At 56.9% G+C, this 15,950-nt stretch overlaps 2 protein-coding genes across 3 annotated transcripts in view; both read left to right on the forward strand.

Moving 5' to 3' along the window:
- Positions 1 to 7,180, forward strand: part of GNA15 (guanine nucleotide binding protein (G protein), alpha 15 (Gq class)) — a 25,269-nt gene extending 18,089 nt beyond the window's left edge. Inside the window, exons 5-7 of the mRNA XM_012646154.1 lie at positions 1,035 to 1,164; positions 3,253 to 3,406; positions 6,309 to 7,180. Coding sequence (XP_012501608.1) covers positions 1,035 to 1,164; positions 3,253 to 3,406; positions 6,309 to 6,535 — 511 coding nt within the window. The 3' untranslated portion in view covers positions 6,536 to 7,180. The remainder of the gene's footprint in view (positions 1 to 1,034; positions 1,165 to 3,252; positions 3,407 to 6,308) is intronic.
- A 3,626-nt stretch (positions 7,181 to 10,806) lies between these two features.
- S1PR4 (sphingosine-1-phosphate receptor 4) lies at positions 10,807 to 11,961 on the forward strand. Of its 2 annotated transcripts, XM_012646181.1 has the most exons (2): positions 10,807 to 10,857; positions 10,996 to 11,961. In XM_012646181.1, exons 1-2 carry the CDS (start codon positions 10,807 to 10,809, stop codon positions 11,959 to 11,961), a joined length of 1,017 nt encoding a protein of 338 aa, XP_012501635.1. The 2 variants fall into 2 exon arrangements, with proteins under 2 accessions (XP_012501635.1, XP_012501634.1); XM_012646180.1 differs by having other exon boundaries at positions 10,807 to 11,961.
- The last annotated feature ends 3,989 nt before the right edge of the window (positions 11,962 to 15,950 follow it).

Consider the following 15,950-nt stretch of genomic DNA (forward strand, 5'->3'; position numbering starts at 1 on the left):
CGGGTGTGCGGGTTGGACCGACTCTGAGGACACAGGAGAGGGACTGGCCTCAGGGACCAGGAGACACAGGCACCAGCCACAGCCCGACTGCTGAGTCACCGTCCTCGGTTTCCCCTCTCGTACCATGGGGCAAGTCTCTTCTTGCTTGCGGCTTCTGGCCCGGGCCTGTCCAAAGCCTCCGCTCTGGCATTTCCTGAGTAACGGTTGCGTCCCCAGGGAAGTGACGCACAGACTGTTATCGGTGACCCACATTTCTCAGAAGAGAGAACAGGAAGGCAGGGCGGCGCTGAGGCTTTTGTTGTGGTGTGTGGGGCGGAGGCCGGTGCTCTGGGCCGTGGACGGAGGGGACAGTGGCGTCTGCCCTGGGAGCAGCCTCACTCCCATCTGTGTGGCCACTGGACGCCCCACAGGCAGCCGGAACACGGTAGCCCCATTTGACCGAGTTCTAGATACATTTGGCAGTTTCCCTCCGGGTCCCCCACCCTGAGCCAGGGCACACCCCAGATCTCTCCAACCTGCTACTCTCCCGCGGGGGTAGACAGCAGGCAGCCTGGCACAGGAAAAGCTTGGGAAAGCCCTGTCTCCTCCCTGCCTCTCAGTCTCCTCATCTGTAAAATGGGTGTCAGATTCATCCTGACTCTCAGGGGTGACATTATAGTCTACAAAAAGCATTGGCCCAGGGGTTGGCAGTGGCGGGATCGTAGCTCACTGCAGCCTCCAACTCCCGGGCTCAAGCAATCCTCCTGCCTCAGCCTCCTGAGTAGCTAGGACTATAGGCGCCACCATGCCTGGCTAATTTTTCTATTTTTTGTAGAGACGGAGTCTTGCTATGTTGCCCAGTCTGGTCTCAAACTCCTGGGCTTAAGTGATCCTCCTGCCTCAGCCTCCCAAAGTGCTGGGATTACAGGCGTCAGCCACCGCACTTGGCTGCTGTTACTATTACTGATATTGGCATATCCCCGACATGACTGGGGTCTGGGGTGCCACGTGGCGGGGTCCTGAGCTCTGAATGGGGGCGTCCTGGTTCCCGGCAGGATCGTGGACGTCGGGGGCCAGAAGTCAGAGCGCAAGAAGTGGATCCACTGCTTCGAGAACGTGATCGCCCTCATCTACCTGGCCTCGCTGAGCGAGTATGACCAGTGTCTGGAGGAGAACAACCAGGAGGTGAGAGGCCACCGTCTCTGTCACTCCCGTCACCCTGTCAGCCCCGCATTGGAGCAGGACGCTGTTGCAGAAAGCGGGGCGTCCTCGTTCTCGAGCAGAACTGAGTGTGCCCAGTGTGGCTTTGAGCGTGACCCTTCGCCCTTTCGTGGTCAGACTGTTGTTACACCCCCAGAGACAGACCCGCAGCGACACACACGCACACATGCCAAGGAATACGCGGGCTGTTGTCCCACCCATTCACAGTGAGTGGCACCTACATCCTCAGTCGCACAAGCACACGCGTACACGGAGGGACACTCCAGCCCCGAGACACAGCCACCCGCACACACACAACCACAGCCGTAGTAGGAAAAAGAAAACGGGTGTCCCCGGGCCGCCTCCGCTTTTGCGATCGTGAACCTTTCTCCTAATTCTCCTATTTAACACCCGAGCATGGAGGTCGGGCACAGTATTTCCTGCGAGGCGTGGATTTTGCGGGTTCAAGTTTCGCATAAGATGCTTTTCAGATCTGAGAGTCATATGTTATCATTTTGACTTTCGGATTGAATCAGACAGAACGAATTTCAGGTCACTCTGACACAGCTTGTCCCCGAATCCAGCCACGCGAGATGAGCTCGTTTCCTGGGGGCCGTTGTACTAAATCTGCACGGACCGGGCAGCTTAAACAACAGATATTGATGCTCTCGCAGCTGCAGAGGCCGCAAGTCCAAGGTCGGGGCGGGGGACAGGGCTGGGTCCCCCTGGGGCCGTGAGGGAGGGTCTGTCCCAGGCCTCTCCCAGCTCCTGGTGGTGGCCACATCCTTAGCGTCCCCTGGCGTGTAGACCCATCACCCCGATCTCTGCTTCATGTTCCTGGCGCTCTCCTTGTGTGCGTGTCTGTGTCCAGATTCCCCGTTCGTAAGGACCCCAGTCATGGCATCAGGGCCCCCCTACTCCAGTACAAGCTCATCTCAACTAATTCCATCTGCAAGGAACTACTTTCCAAAGAAGGTGCCATTCCGCTAGGTCTTGAACACATGGATTTTGGGAGGACACAGTTCAATCTATAACACAAGACATTCGATACCTCGCTGTATTTATATGTGATTAAACTACACACAGCTAGAAGATTCTAGACATCTGGGTGTCCCCACTGACACAGATACGGGACTTCACGCCCTGGGAGCTGCCTGCCTGGCCGCACACAGGCAAAGATGCGAACAGGTGTGCAAGCCGCATCTGGACATGCAGAGATGTGCCGCTCTCAGGACAAACATTCAACCCCCGTCCCCATGGTCCCCAAGCACGGTCTAGGTCGGCCACCCCGTGCTCAGCAAGGCTGCCGCTCAGACACAGCAGGCTACACAGGCTGAGGCCGGGCGCTCTCGGAGTGGCTGCCGTCTCAAACGACCACAAATGCAGGGGCTTAAAACCACAGAAACTGATTCTCACCCGGTCCTGGAGGCCGGAAGTCTGAGGTCAAGATGTGAGCAGGGCCGTGCTCCCTCTAGAACCTTTTCTGGTCTGGCAGCCCCTGATGTCCCTCGGCCTGCAGCCGCATCGCTGCACTCTCTGCCCCTGCCTTCATGTGGCCATTTTCCCTGTGTGTCTGGGTCCAGATTTCCAAATTTCCCTCTTTTTTTTTTGTTTTTTTAAATTTTCTAAGTAGAGATAGGGGTCTTGCTGTGTTGCCCAGGCTGGTCTCAAACTCCTGGGCTCAAGCCATCCTCCCTCCTCAGCCTCCCAAAGTGCCAAGATTACAGGCACAAGCCACTGTGCCCACTCTAAATTTCCCTCTTCTTACAAGGACAGCAGTCATTGGATTTAGGGCCTGCCCTGGTCTAGAATGGCCTCATCTTAACTAATTACACCTTCAAGGACCCGTTCTCCAAAGAAGGTCACACTCTGAAGTTCCAGGTGGACATGAGTTTTGGGAGGACACTCTTCCCCCCAGCGCAGGCACAAAACCACGCCAGGGACACTCAGGCAGCTGGCCACACTGAAGTGTGGGCACACCCCCGTCAGACCCAAGCCTGAGCCCACGCAGAGGAGGGTCTCTGGTCGGAGCCGGCCGATCTGAGCACTGACCCGCTTCTTCCCCGGACGCAGAACCGAATGCAGGAGAGCCTGGCCTTGTTTGGCACCATCCTGGAACTTCCCTGGTTCAAGAGCACATCCGTCATCCTCTTCCTCAACAAAACCGACATCCTAGAAGAGAAAATCCCCACCTCCCACCTGGCTACCTACTTCCCCAGTTTCCAAGGTAAGTGCTTCTAGAAACTTCTATACCCATTGCCTCCCAAAGCAGCTTCCAAGAGAGATGCAGACCAGGCCCTACCTCCACATGGAGTCGCTGGAAGTTTCAAATAGGGTCAGACCTGTACACACCTTAAACATTTCATTGCACACTTGTTGCCCAACCGTTGGGATTTGGGCCAAGACCTTTGGACTGTGGGTTTGCCGTGGAGATCCGTCCTCAGGCGTGTCTGGAAGGTGTTATCTACCATTTCCAGCACCTGCCTAGGTTTTGAAAACTTTTCTTTTTCTTTTTTCTTTTCTTTCGTGGTCGTCTCAGCTATACCCAATTGGACAGCAATTTTTGTTCTTGAATCCATGACCGAGATTTTGGCAATCTTTCCGAAGCACGTGGCTTTGTTTTCATAGATACAACAGGTCTCTTTCGTGCAGCCCTTGCAGCTAAGAAGTTTGTGTCATGTTTCATTCAGCTGCGTATTGATCAAGACACGTACAACTGTCCCAAAAAGGTCTGGGAACAAACTTTTAGCACATCCAGAGGGCCAAAGGGCCAGGCCGACTAGAGCCAACTCAAGAGCTGGATGTCTTAAAACAACAGAAATGTATTCCCTCCCAGTTCAGGAGGCCAGAAGTTCAAAATCAAGGTGTTGGTGGAGTCAGTTCCTGTTTCTTGGCTTGTAGACACATCAGTCCAATCTCTGCCTACACGTTCACATAGCCATATTACCGCTGTGTCCTCTCCTCTTCTTGTAAAGCCACCAGTCATTGGATTTAGGGCTCATAGTCCAGTATAACCTCATTTTAACTTAATTAATTACATCTGCAAAGATTTTATTTCCAGATAAGGTCATAGTCTGAGGTTCCAGGTAGACATGAATTTTGGCAGGTACTATTCACCCCAATACACCAGCAGTCATAGTAGAGGAAGCCCTTAATACACGCTTGCCACTGGATTAATAGTCAGTAAACATAAGCTTCGGTCAAGTCACCAGGGTTTGACCCCTGGCCTTGTCACATCTTGGAGCCCATGAGACCAGTTTTAGCCAATTTTATCAATAAGACTCAGGGTTTGAGAGACAGATGTCAAGTTCTTCCAGGATGGTGGCCTGGGACTGCCCCCCTTCCCAGCTTCGCAGTCCTGGGAATCAGCCCTTGGCTTAGAGAATTTGGGAACAGGATAAGGTAGATAGTTTTTTTGTTTGTTTGTTTGTTTTTGAGACAAGGTCTTGCTCTGTCACCCAGGCCAGAATGCAGTGACACAATGATAGCTCGCTGCAGCCTCCAACTCCTGGGCTTAAGCGATCCTCCTGGCTCTACCTCCCGAGTAGCTGGGACTACAGGTGATCACCACCACTCCCAGCTGATTCTTTAAGTTTTTGTAGAAAAGTGCTCTCACTATGTTGCTCAGGCTGGTCTCCAACTCTTGGCCTCAAGCGATCCTCCCACCTCAGCCTCCCAAGGTGCTGGGATTACAGGTGTAGGCCACTACACTTGGCCAAGGTGGATAGTTTTGAGGGGATTTTTTTTCATTCAGGTCAAAGGGAACCCCCATGACTCATCCTTGTCACCCTGGGGCGGAGCACCATTTGCCAGCTGCTAGCTCTTGGCCCTTCCCTCCTCTGTACTAAATAATATTCATGACAATAATAATAAAAAACAATAACAACAGCTAACACATCTACCACACTGGTGGGAGCACTCTACATGGCTTGTTCAATCCTCCTTTAAAAAACCCCATGCAGTAGGACTTATTTTTCTAAGCATTACAGAGATGGGGAAACTGAGGCACAGAGTGGTGCAGTCACTTGCCAACAGTCACACAGCCAGTGAGTGGCAGAGGCTCGATCTGAACGCAGACTGCCTGGACCCAGAGCCAGAGCATCTGGCCTTAACGACTGTGCTACTCTGTTTATTAACGGCCGAGTCCTTAACATAATATGAAACCCTACAAACAACTCTGTGAGTTCTGGGACTGTTCTGATCCCCGTTTTAAGAACAAGGAAACTGAGGCCTACAGGGATTAGTATATTAGATAACCCAACTCATGAGTAGCCAGAGCCAAGTCGCGGGTTCTAGAAACTCTTTTTTTTTTTTTTTTTTTTGAGACAGAGTCTCACTCTCTTGCCTGGGGCGAGTGCCGTGGTGTCAGCCTAGCTCACAGCAACCTCAAACTCCTGGGCTCAAGCGATCCTACTGTCTCAGCCTCCCGAGTAGCTGGGACTACAGGCACGTGCCACCATGCCCGGCTAATTTTTTCTACATATATTTTTAGCTGTCCAATTAATTTCTTTCCATTTTTTGGTAGAGACGAGGTCTCGCTCTTGCTTAGGCTGGTCTCGAACGCCTGAGCTCAGAACGATCCGCCCACCTCGGCTTCCCGAAGTGCTAGGATTACAGGCGTGAGCCACCGCGCCCGGCCTAGAAACTCTTAATTCATATTGTGCTTTCAGTACATAGTACTGAGCTCCCTGACATGCCTCATCAGGGCATCCACCCAAGCTGACTGTGGGGACTCCCTTCCTCTTCCTCGGCCTGTTTTCCCATCTACCCAGTCCCAGGAGTCCTGTCTCTGCAGCTCCAGGTTCCCAACCACCCCCAGCTCCAAGCCAAGGGGACAGACGGTCTCTCTTGAAGACAGTTGGCCCCAAATCTCAGAGCTGAGTCTCATTGGTCTGTTTCAGGTCACATGACTCTCCTGAGCTCCTCCTTGATGCTCCCATTGGCTGGGCCCGAGTCATGTGACCAGCCATGAAAACAAAAGATGGCGTCAACTGAGAGGAAACATGGCGGGAGTGGTGGTCCCTCGGGCCTTTCCAGGCCTGGTTATGGGGAACGGGGTCTGTAAAGCCCTCCTAGGACCCAAGAGAGAGGGTCCTGATCCGACCCCCCTCCCCGACTCCTTTCCCCAGGTCCCAAGCAGGACGCGGAGGCTGCCAAGAGGTTCATCCTGGAGATGTACACCAGGATGTACACCGGCTGCGCCGACGGCCCCGAGGGCAGCAAGAAGGGCCCGCGCTCCCGTCGCCTCTTCAGCCACTACACGTGCGCCACGGACACGCAGAACATCCGCAAGGTCTTCAAGGACGTCCGGGACTCGGTGCTCGCCCGCTACCTGGATGAGATCAACCTGCTGTGACCCAGGCCCCACGTGGGCAGGCAGCACCTGCGGGCAGGTGGGCGGCAGGGGTGGCCGGAGCGAACCCCAAGGGCCGCCCGCCGTCACCCCCTCTCTTCCTCACCTCTCACCAGGACAGCCCCCGACCCCACGCCGGTTCTTTCCCTTGCTTGACTCAGTTTACCTCCTTTGAAAGGGAGGGAGCAAAACGGCCATTTGGGATGCCAGGGTGGAGGAAAAGGGGAAGAAATGAAGGGATCGAGGACTTGGGTGGGCGGGTGTCTCAAAGGAGCCCCACGCCTGGGTATATCACCTGCTGGGCAGGGGTCCGGGACCCCTGTGGGTGACGCACACCCGGGGATTGGAGTGAGACTCTGGCGCCTTCAGAGTGGACTCTGGTGCCCCCTGGTGGACAGCAGAAGGCGCTCCCTCCCGGAGGGGGCCCCCCACTATCCCCAGGACCCTACTAGGGCGGGGACTTCGCTTTGCCGGGGAGAAGAGTCCCGAGGCTCATGGTGTGTTGCGCCCGGGTTTACAGATGAGGGAAACCGAGGCCCACAGGCATTCTCCTCCTTCCCAGACTGGGAGCTGGGCAGCCGCATCTTAAATGCACGCAAAACGTTGTATTTATTCCCTCACCCTCAGCGGGGCCCCTTGCGGGGTGGACATTAAAGACGTGACATCCTGGAGGCCTGTGATTTCTTAGGGGCTGTGTCACCGGCATCATCCTTGTACACCCTGGGGACCAGCGGTTGTGGGGAGGGGTGGGTAGCAACATGGGGTAGGAAGGAAAAAAAAAGTTCTACTTGTCCACCCACCTGTGCTTGGTGCTGGCCCCAGAACTATGGGGGGCACTTCTGAGCAGATCTCTGGGTTGCTCCTCACCCAAAATTCCGGCTGCGGCCCCCACCTGGCTCTAATGAGGTCTCTCACCATCCTCAGGGCAGCCCCACGCAGTGAGGGCCATATCACCCCCATTTTACAGACGAGGAAACTGAGGCACAGAAAAATAGAATGATTTGACTAAGGTCACACACCTGGGAGGTAGCAGAGCCAAGAGCCTATTCATTTGCTTTTACTTAAAAAAATAAGTAAATAAATCAGGTGCATGCCTATAGTCCCAGTTGCTTGGGAGGCCAAGGTGGGAAGCTCGCTTGAGTCCAGGAGTTCCAGGCCAGCCTGGGCAACATAGCGAGACCCTGTAAAAACTTTTATCTTTTTAGAGCAGCTTTAGGTTTGCAGAAAAATTATGAAAATATTCCAGAGAGTTCTCATATACCCCACAGCGAGTTTCTCCCATGAATAACATCTTAGTGTGGCGCATCTGTTTACAATTAATGAGCCAATATTGGTATATTGTTGTTAACTGTTCTTCATTCATATTTCCTTAGTTTTCCCCTAATGCCCTCTTGCTGCCCCAGGACTCCACCCGGGCGCCCTAGTCATATTGGATTAGGGTCCACCCTAATGGCCTCATCTGAACTTGATCACATCTGCCAAGACTCTATTCCCAGATAAGGCCCCATTCATAGGTACCAGGGTTTTAACTTGAACATATCTTTTGTGGCGCAGGGGACACATTTCAACCCATAACAGGTGTTTTGTAGAAAGCCCCTCAATTGGGTTTGGTCCGCTTAGACCGGGTGACAGGTCTAGGAGAGGAAGAGGTCAGAAGTGAGGGCCCTTCTCATCACATCCTATCGAGGGTTAGTGCTGGCAACGTGACGTATCACTGCTGGTGAGAACCTTGATCACCTGGCACAGGTAACACAGGTAGTCATCCAACACTTCTTAAAAGCTTTTTATCGTGGAAAGTTTCAAACCTAAGGAAGTTGGAAGACCCGTCAGACCTGCATTAAGACTTTCATGGGCTTGAGGCATTTTTACTTTCATGGCTTCCTCCTCCATTAAAAAAAAAAATTAAAAATTAGTTTTTACGACTGTGTTACGACTGGATTTTATGAACGAAATCCATACTCAGCAGGGTGTGGTGGCTCACGCCTGTAATCCCAGCACTTTGGGAGACCCAGGCAGGAGGATGGCTCGAGCCCAGGTGTTCGAGACCAGCCTGAGCAACATAGCAAGACCCCCATCTCTACAAACATAAATTTTTTAAAAATAAAATATACAATTCAGTGGCTTTTAGTGTATTCAAAGAGTTGTGCGACCGTCACTACAATCAGTGTTAGAACATTTTTATCACTCTCAAAAGAAACCACAACCCCGTGAGCAGTCACTCCCCGACCCCTCCCCCAGCCCCTGGCGACCACGAATCCACGTCCCGTCTCCGTGGCTCTGCCTGTTCTGGACATTTCATGTAAATGCAGTCACACACTGTGTGTCCTTCTGTCTGGCGTCTCTCACTGAGCACGATGTCCTCAAGGTCCATCCACACTGTGGCCTGTGTCAGAGCCTCGTCTCTTGTCATGGCTGAGTGGTACTCCAGCATGTGGACGGACCACGTTGGGTTTATTCATTCTTCTCTCAGTGGACACGTGGGTTGTGTGTCCACTTGTTAGCCTCAAGTTAGGCTAAACTCAGGATTTGGGTTCAGCCAGGGTCAGGGCATAGTTCGGGGTCAGAGCTGGGCTGGGGATCGGGGCTCAGTCTAGGATGGAGGGCTGGGCCAGGGTTGCAGCGTCTCTCCATGTAGGTGTCTGAGCCAGGTGGTCCCTGTGCAGCCGCCACTGAGGCTCCGTTGCCTGCTTGGCAGGGAGGGGTGCAGCAGGACCTGTCTGCTTGTCCCCTCCTGGTCCCACACCCCAGCTGCTGGGCCCCGCTCCTCACAACCTCCCCACGCCACACCCCTCTTCAGAGCCCTTTCGCTTGGTCACCTCCAGTGACAAGACGCAGCTGCCTCCCCAGCCAGAGCCTTGTGCGGAGCTTCCCTGCAGCTGCCTGGCCCCAGAGCCGAACAGGAAACAAGGGGGGTGACGGGGCCCAGGCTGCTGGCTGTCCTCAGCCCCAGACTCCTGCCCACCCTGCCCTGCATGGGGTACCCAGCCTCTCGGGGAGAATACTGTAGCCATGTGGGACACCTGTGTCTTCATGGGGTATCTGTGTCCCTGATGGGATACCTGTGTCCCTCATGGGGTACCTGTGTCTTCAGGGGATACCTGTGCCCCTTACGGCATACCTGTGACCCTTCCAGCACACCTGGTTGGCTGAATTGGTGTGGTCACTCCTTCCCCAAGACCACGGGCACCACTGTCTGGAAGGCCAATGACCACATGGGCCCAGGGTGGGGGAGGGGCAAGGCAAGTGGGCCCAGCTGTCCCCTCCCTGCTGCTCAGGGGCCCAGGGGTGACTGTGGTGGGGGAGGGGCCCATCAGAGACACACTCCTGGGCCACACTCGCAGCTCTGGGGCCTGAAATATTTTCCAAACCACCTCACACCCCAGAGCCTTCTGGTGGGGAAGGGTGGGGATCCCAGGCACTGGGGCGTGGGGGGCAGGGATGCAGTACTGTCACCCACGGGTGATGTTCAGGGCCCATGAGCCCCCGACCCCAGGACAGGGTGTGTGTCCTCCCCTCAGACCACAGCCATCTCAGGTTGAGTCACCCTGCGCCAGTGTCCCCAGGGTGGTGGTGCTGGGGCGAGCCCCCATTCCTCCCCAGAGAGTGAGGGGCTGCCCTGGGGGCCCAGCAGCTCTGCTCCCAGGAGGGGCAACAGCAGAGCCCAGGAAGGGGATCCTGGCCCGAGACTCCCATGAGCCCGGTCTGGCTGTCCTCCCGCGTGTGAGGCTCTGCCTCAGCGCCCTCCCGGTGAGGCACCGCGGCCTCTGCAGGTGTCGGTTTCCCCTTCTGTAGAGGAGCATCTTGCAAGCCAGGCCCGGCTCTGTCGAGGGTGCGCGAGCACTTGAGAAACATTTATGGAGCACCTACTGTGTGCCAGGCACGCTTGGAGCAGCTGGGGGCCCGTGGTGGAACAGGCCCATCCTGGAGGGGGAGACTCCTGGGGGCAGAGGCGTCCTCAGCAGGCGTTGGGGTGGCAGGGACAAGTGGGGGGCGCTTCCCCCCAGCGACTGACAGCTCCGGGGCTCCCTCCCCGCCTCTGGCTTTCGAGGACCCGGAAGGGGCATCCGCGGGGGCGGGCGCCTGGCAGCAGGGGTGGCGCCCCCAGGGGGCCGGTGGCAGCAGCCGTTGGGACGCCCCTCCCCGCCCTGGGCCTGGCCCCCACCCCGGGGGGTACCTTGAGCACAACAGGAAATTTCAAATAACAGGAAACCGAGGCCGAGCAAGGCAGGCGGCTCCACCCTGCCCGGGGCCCCAGTCTGCCCCTCGGGGAGGCCATGAACGCCACGGGGTCCCCGGCGGCCCCCGAGTCCTGTCAGCAGCTGGCGGCCAGCGGCCACAGCCGGCTCATCGTCCTGCACTACAACCACTCGGGCCGGCTGGCGGGCCGCGGGGGCCCCGACGAGGGCAGCCTGGGGGCCCTGCGCGGGCTGTCGGTGGCCGCCAGCTGCCTGGTGGTGCTGGAGAACCTGCTGGTGCTGGCGGCCATCGTGAGCCGCATGCGCTCGCGGCGCTGGGTCTACTACTGCCTGGTGAACATCACGCTCAGCGACCTGCTCACGGGCGCGGCCTACCTGGCCAACGTGCTGCTGTCGGGCGCCCGCACCTTCCGCCTGGCGCCCGCCCAGTGGTTCCTGCGCGAGGGCCTGCTCTTCACGGCGCTGGCCGCCTCCACCTTCAGCCTGCTGTTCACGGCCGGCGAGCGCTTCGCCACCATGGTGCGGCCGGTGGCCGAGAGCCGCGCCACCAAGACGGGCCGCGTGTACGGCTTCATCGGCCTGTGCTGGCTGCTGGCCGCGCTGCTGGGGCTGCTGCCGCTGCTGGGCTGGAACTGCGTGTGCGCCTTCGAGCGCTGCTCCAGCCTGCTGCCGCTCTACTCCAAGCGCTACGTCCTCTTCTGCCTGCTGGTCTTCGCCTGCGTCCTGGCCGCCATCACCGGCCTGTACGGGGCCATCTTCCGCGTCGTGCAGGCCAACGGGCGGAAGGCGCCGCGCCCCGCCGCGCGCCGCAAGGCCCGGCGGCTGCTGGAGACGGTGCTGCTCGTCCTGGCCGCCTTCCTGCTGTGCTGGGGGCCGCTCTTCGGCCTGCTGCTGGCCGACGTGTTCGGCTCCAACGTCTGGGCGCAGGAGTACCTGCGCGGCATGGACTGGATCCTGGCGCTGGCCGTGCTCAACTCGGCCGTCAACCCCGTCATCTACTCGTTCCGCAGCCGCGAGGTGTGTCGCGCCGTGCTCAGCTTCCTCTGCTGCGGGTGTCTGCGGCTGGGCCTGCGGGGCCCCGGGGACTGCCTGGCCAGGGCCACCGAGGCGCACTCCGGAACCTCCACCACCGACAGCTCGCTGCGGCCGCGGGACAGCTTCCGGGGCTCCCGGTCGCTCAGCTTCCGGATGCGGGAGCCCCTGTCCAGCATCTCCAGCGTGCGGAGCCTCTGACGACGCCCAGGGGCCCCTGGGGGGCAGGGAGGGGGAGCGGAGGGCGGGGCGGGCCCCGCGGTCCTCCCCACCCGGCCACAGCTGCCTGGGCCTGCTGACGCGAGGCAGGTTTCCCGCGGTCGCCATGGAGGAGGAGGCCACCACAGTGGGGGCCGGTGGGTTCACTGCACCTGGGCTCCTGTGTGATTCCGGAGCAGTCCCGGGCCCTCTCTGGGCCTTGGTGGGGCAGGCGGTGGGGTGGATGCCCCGGCAACATTGCAAGTTCAGTGACGGTAGGAGAAGTCGCAGCCTCTCTCTTGTCCCCGAGTATGCGGGGGCCTGGCTCGGGGGTGCGGCCGGCAGCGTGCAAGTGTAGGTGTGTCTGTGCGCCAGGGCCGTGGCCGTGAGCCTGGAGTGTGTGTGTGGGCGGTGGGCGAGCGTGTCTGGGCATTGGAAGGGGGTGGGGCGGCCGATGACAGCTGTCACCAGCCTCCTCTCCCTCACTTCCCCTTTGGGAAGTCAGGGCCCCTGCCCCGGCTCCGACCTCTGCATCTGTCAGACCCAGTCTGGGGAGCAGCAGAGGCGCGGTGACCTCGCCCTTCTGGCCTAGGGGCGTGTCCCGCACCTTCCCTACCGCACTCACTGCCTTGCCCTTCCGCATCTGTGAAATGGGCTAATCCTGCTCCTACGCACAAGTTTGTCGTGACACGCTCAGCGCCGGCCACGGCACCTGACACCCAGGGTGTCCGACAGAACGTCTGGAGATGGTGGAAACGTTCTACACCTGCACCACGTAGCACGGGAGATGCCAGCCCCACAGGGGTACTATAGGGTATTGTAGGTTCTATTTAATATGAATTTGTTTACATTTAAACAGCCCACGGCTCAGTGTCGGTGCTGGTGCTGGTAGGAAGACCTTTCCCTCCTCCAGGGGCCACGCCAGCCCCCCATCCCCTGCCTCTGTCCTGCCACGTGCCTGGGGCACAGGGGCCTGGGATCCACCCCATCTGCCACCTGGGCATGGGACATCCCTGCTTGAAGCCACTATTTCTCCACCACACGATGGAGAGAGGTGCGGTGAGTGGCAAGTATTTATCGCACTGTCCGATATCTTAGCCACTAGCCACGTGTGGCTGTTTAAAATTCATGAACATTAAATGAAATTTTAAAATTCAGTTTGTCTGTGTTTTGGTTTGCTAGGGTGCCGGGACAAAGTCCCACGGGCTCGGTGGCTTGGACAACAGGGTTTATTCATCCCTGGTGTTCCTTGGTGTGTAGAAGCGTCACCCCGATCTCCGCCCCGTCCTCAGGTGGTGTTCTCCCTGTGCGTGTCTGTGTCCACATCCCCCCCACTTTTGTACAAACCCAGTCGTGGGATCAGGGCCCCCCTACTCCAGTACGATGATGTCATCTTAACTGTTTCCATTTACAGAGACCCTATTTCCAAATAACCGTCCCAATCTGAGGTCCTGGGGGTGAGGACGTGAATATATGGGTTTGAGGGGGGACACAGGTCACCCCTAACTCTCAGTTACAAGAGCCACATTTCACGGAGTCGGCAGTGGCTCCCAGCTCCTGCTTTGGACGACGACATAGATGCCACCGTTTCCATCATCGCAGACGGTTCTCTTGGCCGGGACTGGCTCAAGTCCCCAGCGCTTGTCCGTGTGCGCGAGAACTGGACGGTTCTTACGTCTTCCCGATGCCTGTTGTGTGTGTGTATCTGCGACGGCAGCAGGCAGGGTGGGGTCTCGGTGGCATTTCGGGTGAGTGGAGGCCGCGCCAGCCCAAAGCTCTCCGCCTGCCTTCTGGGCCGGTACGAGCCAAGCCCCTCGCTCCCTCTGCCCTGGGGGGCGTCATCATGTGGTTTGCTTTGGCTCAGCTGAACCATTTACAACTCCCTTCCATCTGGGGGTCTTCACACTTGCCTTTGTTGCCCCCACCTGCGTGGCCTGGTTGGTGCACGCCTTCCCTTGTTCTCCACTTGACGGCTGCCTCTTCATTCTCTGTGCTTTAGCTTTGGTGTCACCTCTTCCATGAAGTCTTCCCTGGTTTCTCCTCCTCCCTAGGTCTCCTCCAGGGTCCCACAGCTGCCTTTGTGTCCGCCTCTTGCCTCTTACAGTTCTGCCTCTCCTGAGTGTGGTTTTCCCTCATTCTTCACTCGACTGCTGCCTGCTCATCCTTTGGGTCTCAGCTAGGGTGCCACCTCCTCCAGAAGTCTCCCCTGATTGCCTCTTCTCCCAAGGCCGCTTCTGGGCTCCCACAGTTGCCTGTGCCTCCTTCATCCCAGCTCCAATCACATCTGGTCACGCATCCATCTCCTCCTCTGGACTTGGAGCTCTGTGATGGTGGATATCGTGGCTTTGTCTGGGTCGCGGCTGTGTCCCCAGCACAGGGCCCAGCACAGTGACCCAGAGCTCTGGGGGAACTGGACACAGCAGCATTTGAGGCTTCAGAAACCTCTTTCCACTCCTCCTTCTCCACCCCAGCTCTCCTCCCTGGCAGTGGCGAAACGGTCTCCAGGAATCCTGACTGCGACTTATTGGATAGCCCAGGGGTTAATGGCGACACCACCTTCCCTGGTGTCTGTAACCCACTAGAGCTCCCCAGCTCCCATGTGCCCCAGCTCTCTCATCTGCAGCATGAGGATATCGACAGCTCCTGTTCTCCCGGATGTTGCAAGGATTCGATAAGGTGAGGAATGTAGACACCCTTGAACTATCGTGCGTGTGTTTTTAAATGAACAGTAACTGCAAAGCCTTTTATCTCACTCAGTGCTAGGTGCTGTTCTAATCCCTTTTGCATTAACCCATTTAATCCTCACAGAAACGCTAGGAGACAGATACCACCATTAATTCCATTTTACAGATGGGAACACTGAGACCCAGAGAGATTGGGTAACTTACCCAAGGTCACACAGCTGGGAAGTGGCAGAGCTGGGATTCAAACCCACGCAGGTAGCTTTTCTTTTCTTTCTTTTTTTTCTGAGTCGGGGTTTCCCTGTGTTCCCCAGGCTGGTCTCAAACCTCTGGGCTCTAGCGACCCTCCTTCCTCAGCCTCCCAAGTACAGGAGTGCACCACTGCACCCGGCTTAGACGTGTAGCTTCTTGTTCCCTGATACTTCCTTTTTGATGAATGAATGAATGAACAAATGAATGAATGTCAGTTCCTTCCCTCCTTGGAATACTCAGCCATGGAGAGAGTTGCCGGAAGCACGTTCCAGCAGGAACAGCAAATGCAAAGGCCCTGAGGCTGTGTGAGCTTGGTGCATTCTCATACTGTCAACACTTACTGAGCACTTACTGTGTGCCTCACTCTGAATCCGTTGGTGTGGATTGATGTAACGAATCCTTACACACAGCTGGTGGGGCAGAGTGTTTCATTACGTATTTTCACAGTTGACAGCTGAGGAAACGGAGGCCCAGAGAGGTGAAATGACTTTCCCTAAGTCACACAGCTGGGAAATGGAGGACTCGAGCCCATTCTCTTAATCGGCACAAATGCCAGCGCTCACTCGGGACAGGAGGGAGGCCCTGAGTCCTCAAACAACTGTCTGGAGCCGGGGATGTTCATTCCCCAGGGGCCAGGGCCGTTGTCTCCCCGTCTGTGTGAGGGGCTGTGAGCTGCTGATGCTCCTGGTGTACCTTGGCCCTGACACCGGGGCCCTGAGAGTTGCCACGTGGGAAATACCAATATGGAACGCCCACAAATTAAATTCCAATTTCCGAGGAACATCGAATACTTTTTTTAGCGTGCGTATGCCCCAAATGTGAACAAGGATAAATATAACCAAGGATGCCACCCACCGCTGTGTGGAGCCCAGCCTGCGACTACAAGTCCCATAACGCACCGTGTCACAGCCTAGCAGGACTTTTTATTCATTTTTCATTCATTCATCCCAAAATTGCATAGACCACCCACAGTGTGCCAGGGCTCGTGCTCAGTGTCGGGGATACATCAATGCACACAGCAGGCAGAAGTCTTCGCCCTCGTGTTGCTTAACATCTGCA

This window comes from Propithecus coquereli, unplaced genomic scaffold (assembly GCF_000956105.1).
Source record: "Propithecus coquereli isolate 6110/MARCELLA unplaced genomic scaffold, Pcoq_1.0 Scaffold241, whole genome shotgun sequence".
NCBI classification, from domain to species: Eukaryota; Metazoa; Chordata; class Mammalia; order Primates; family Indriidae; genus Propithecus; species Propithecus coquereli.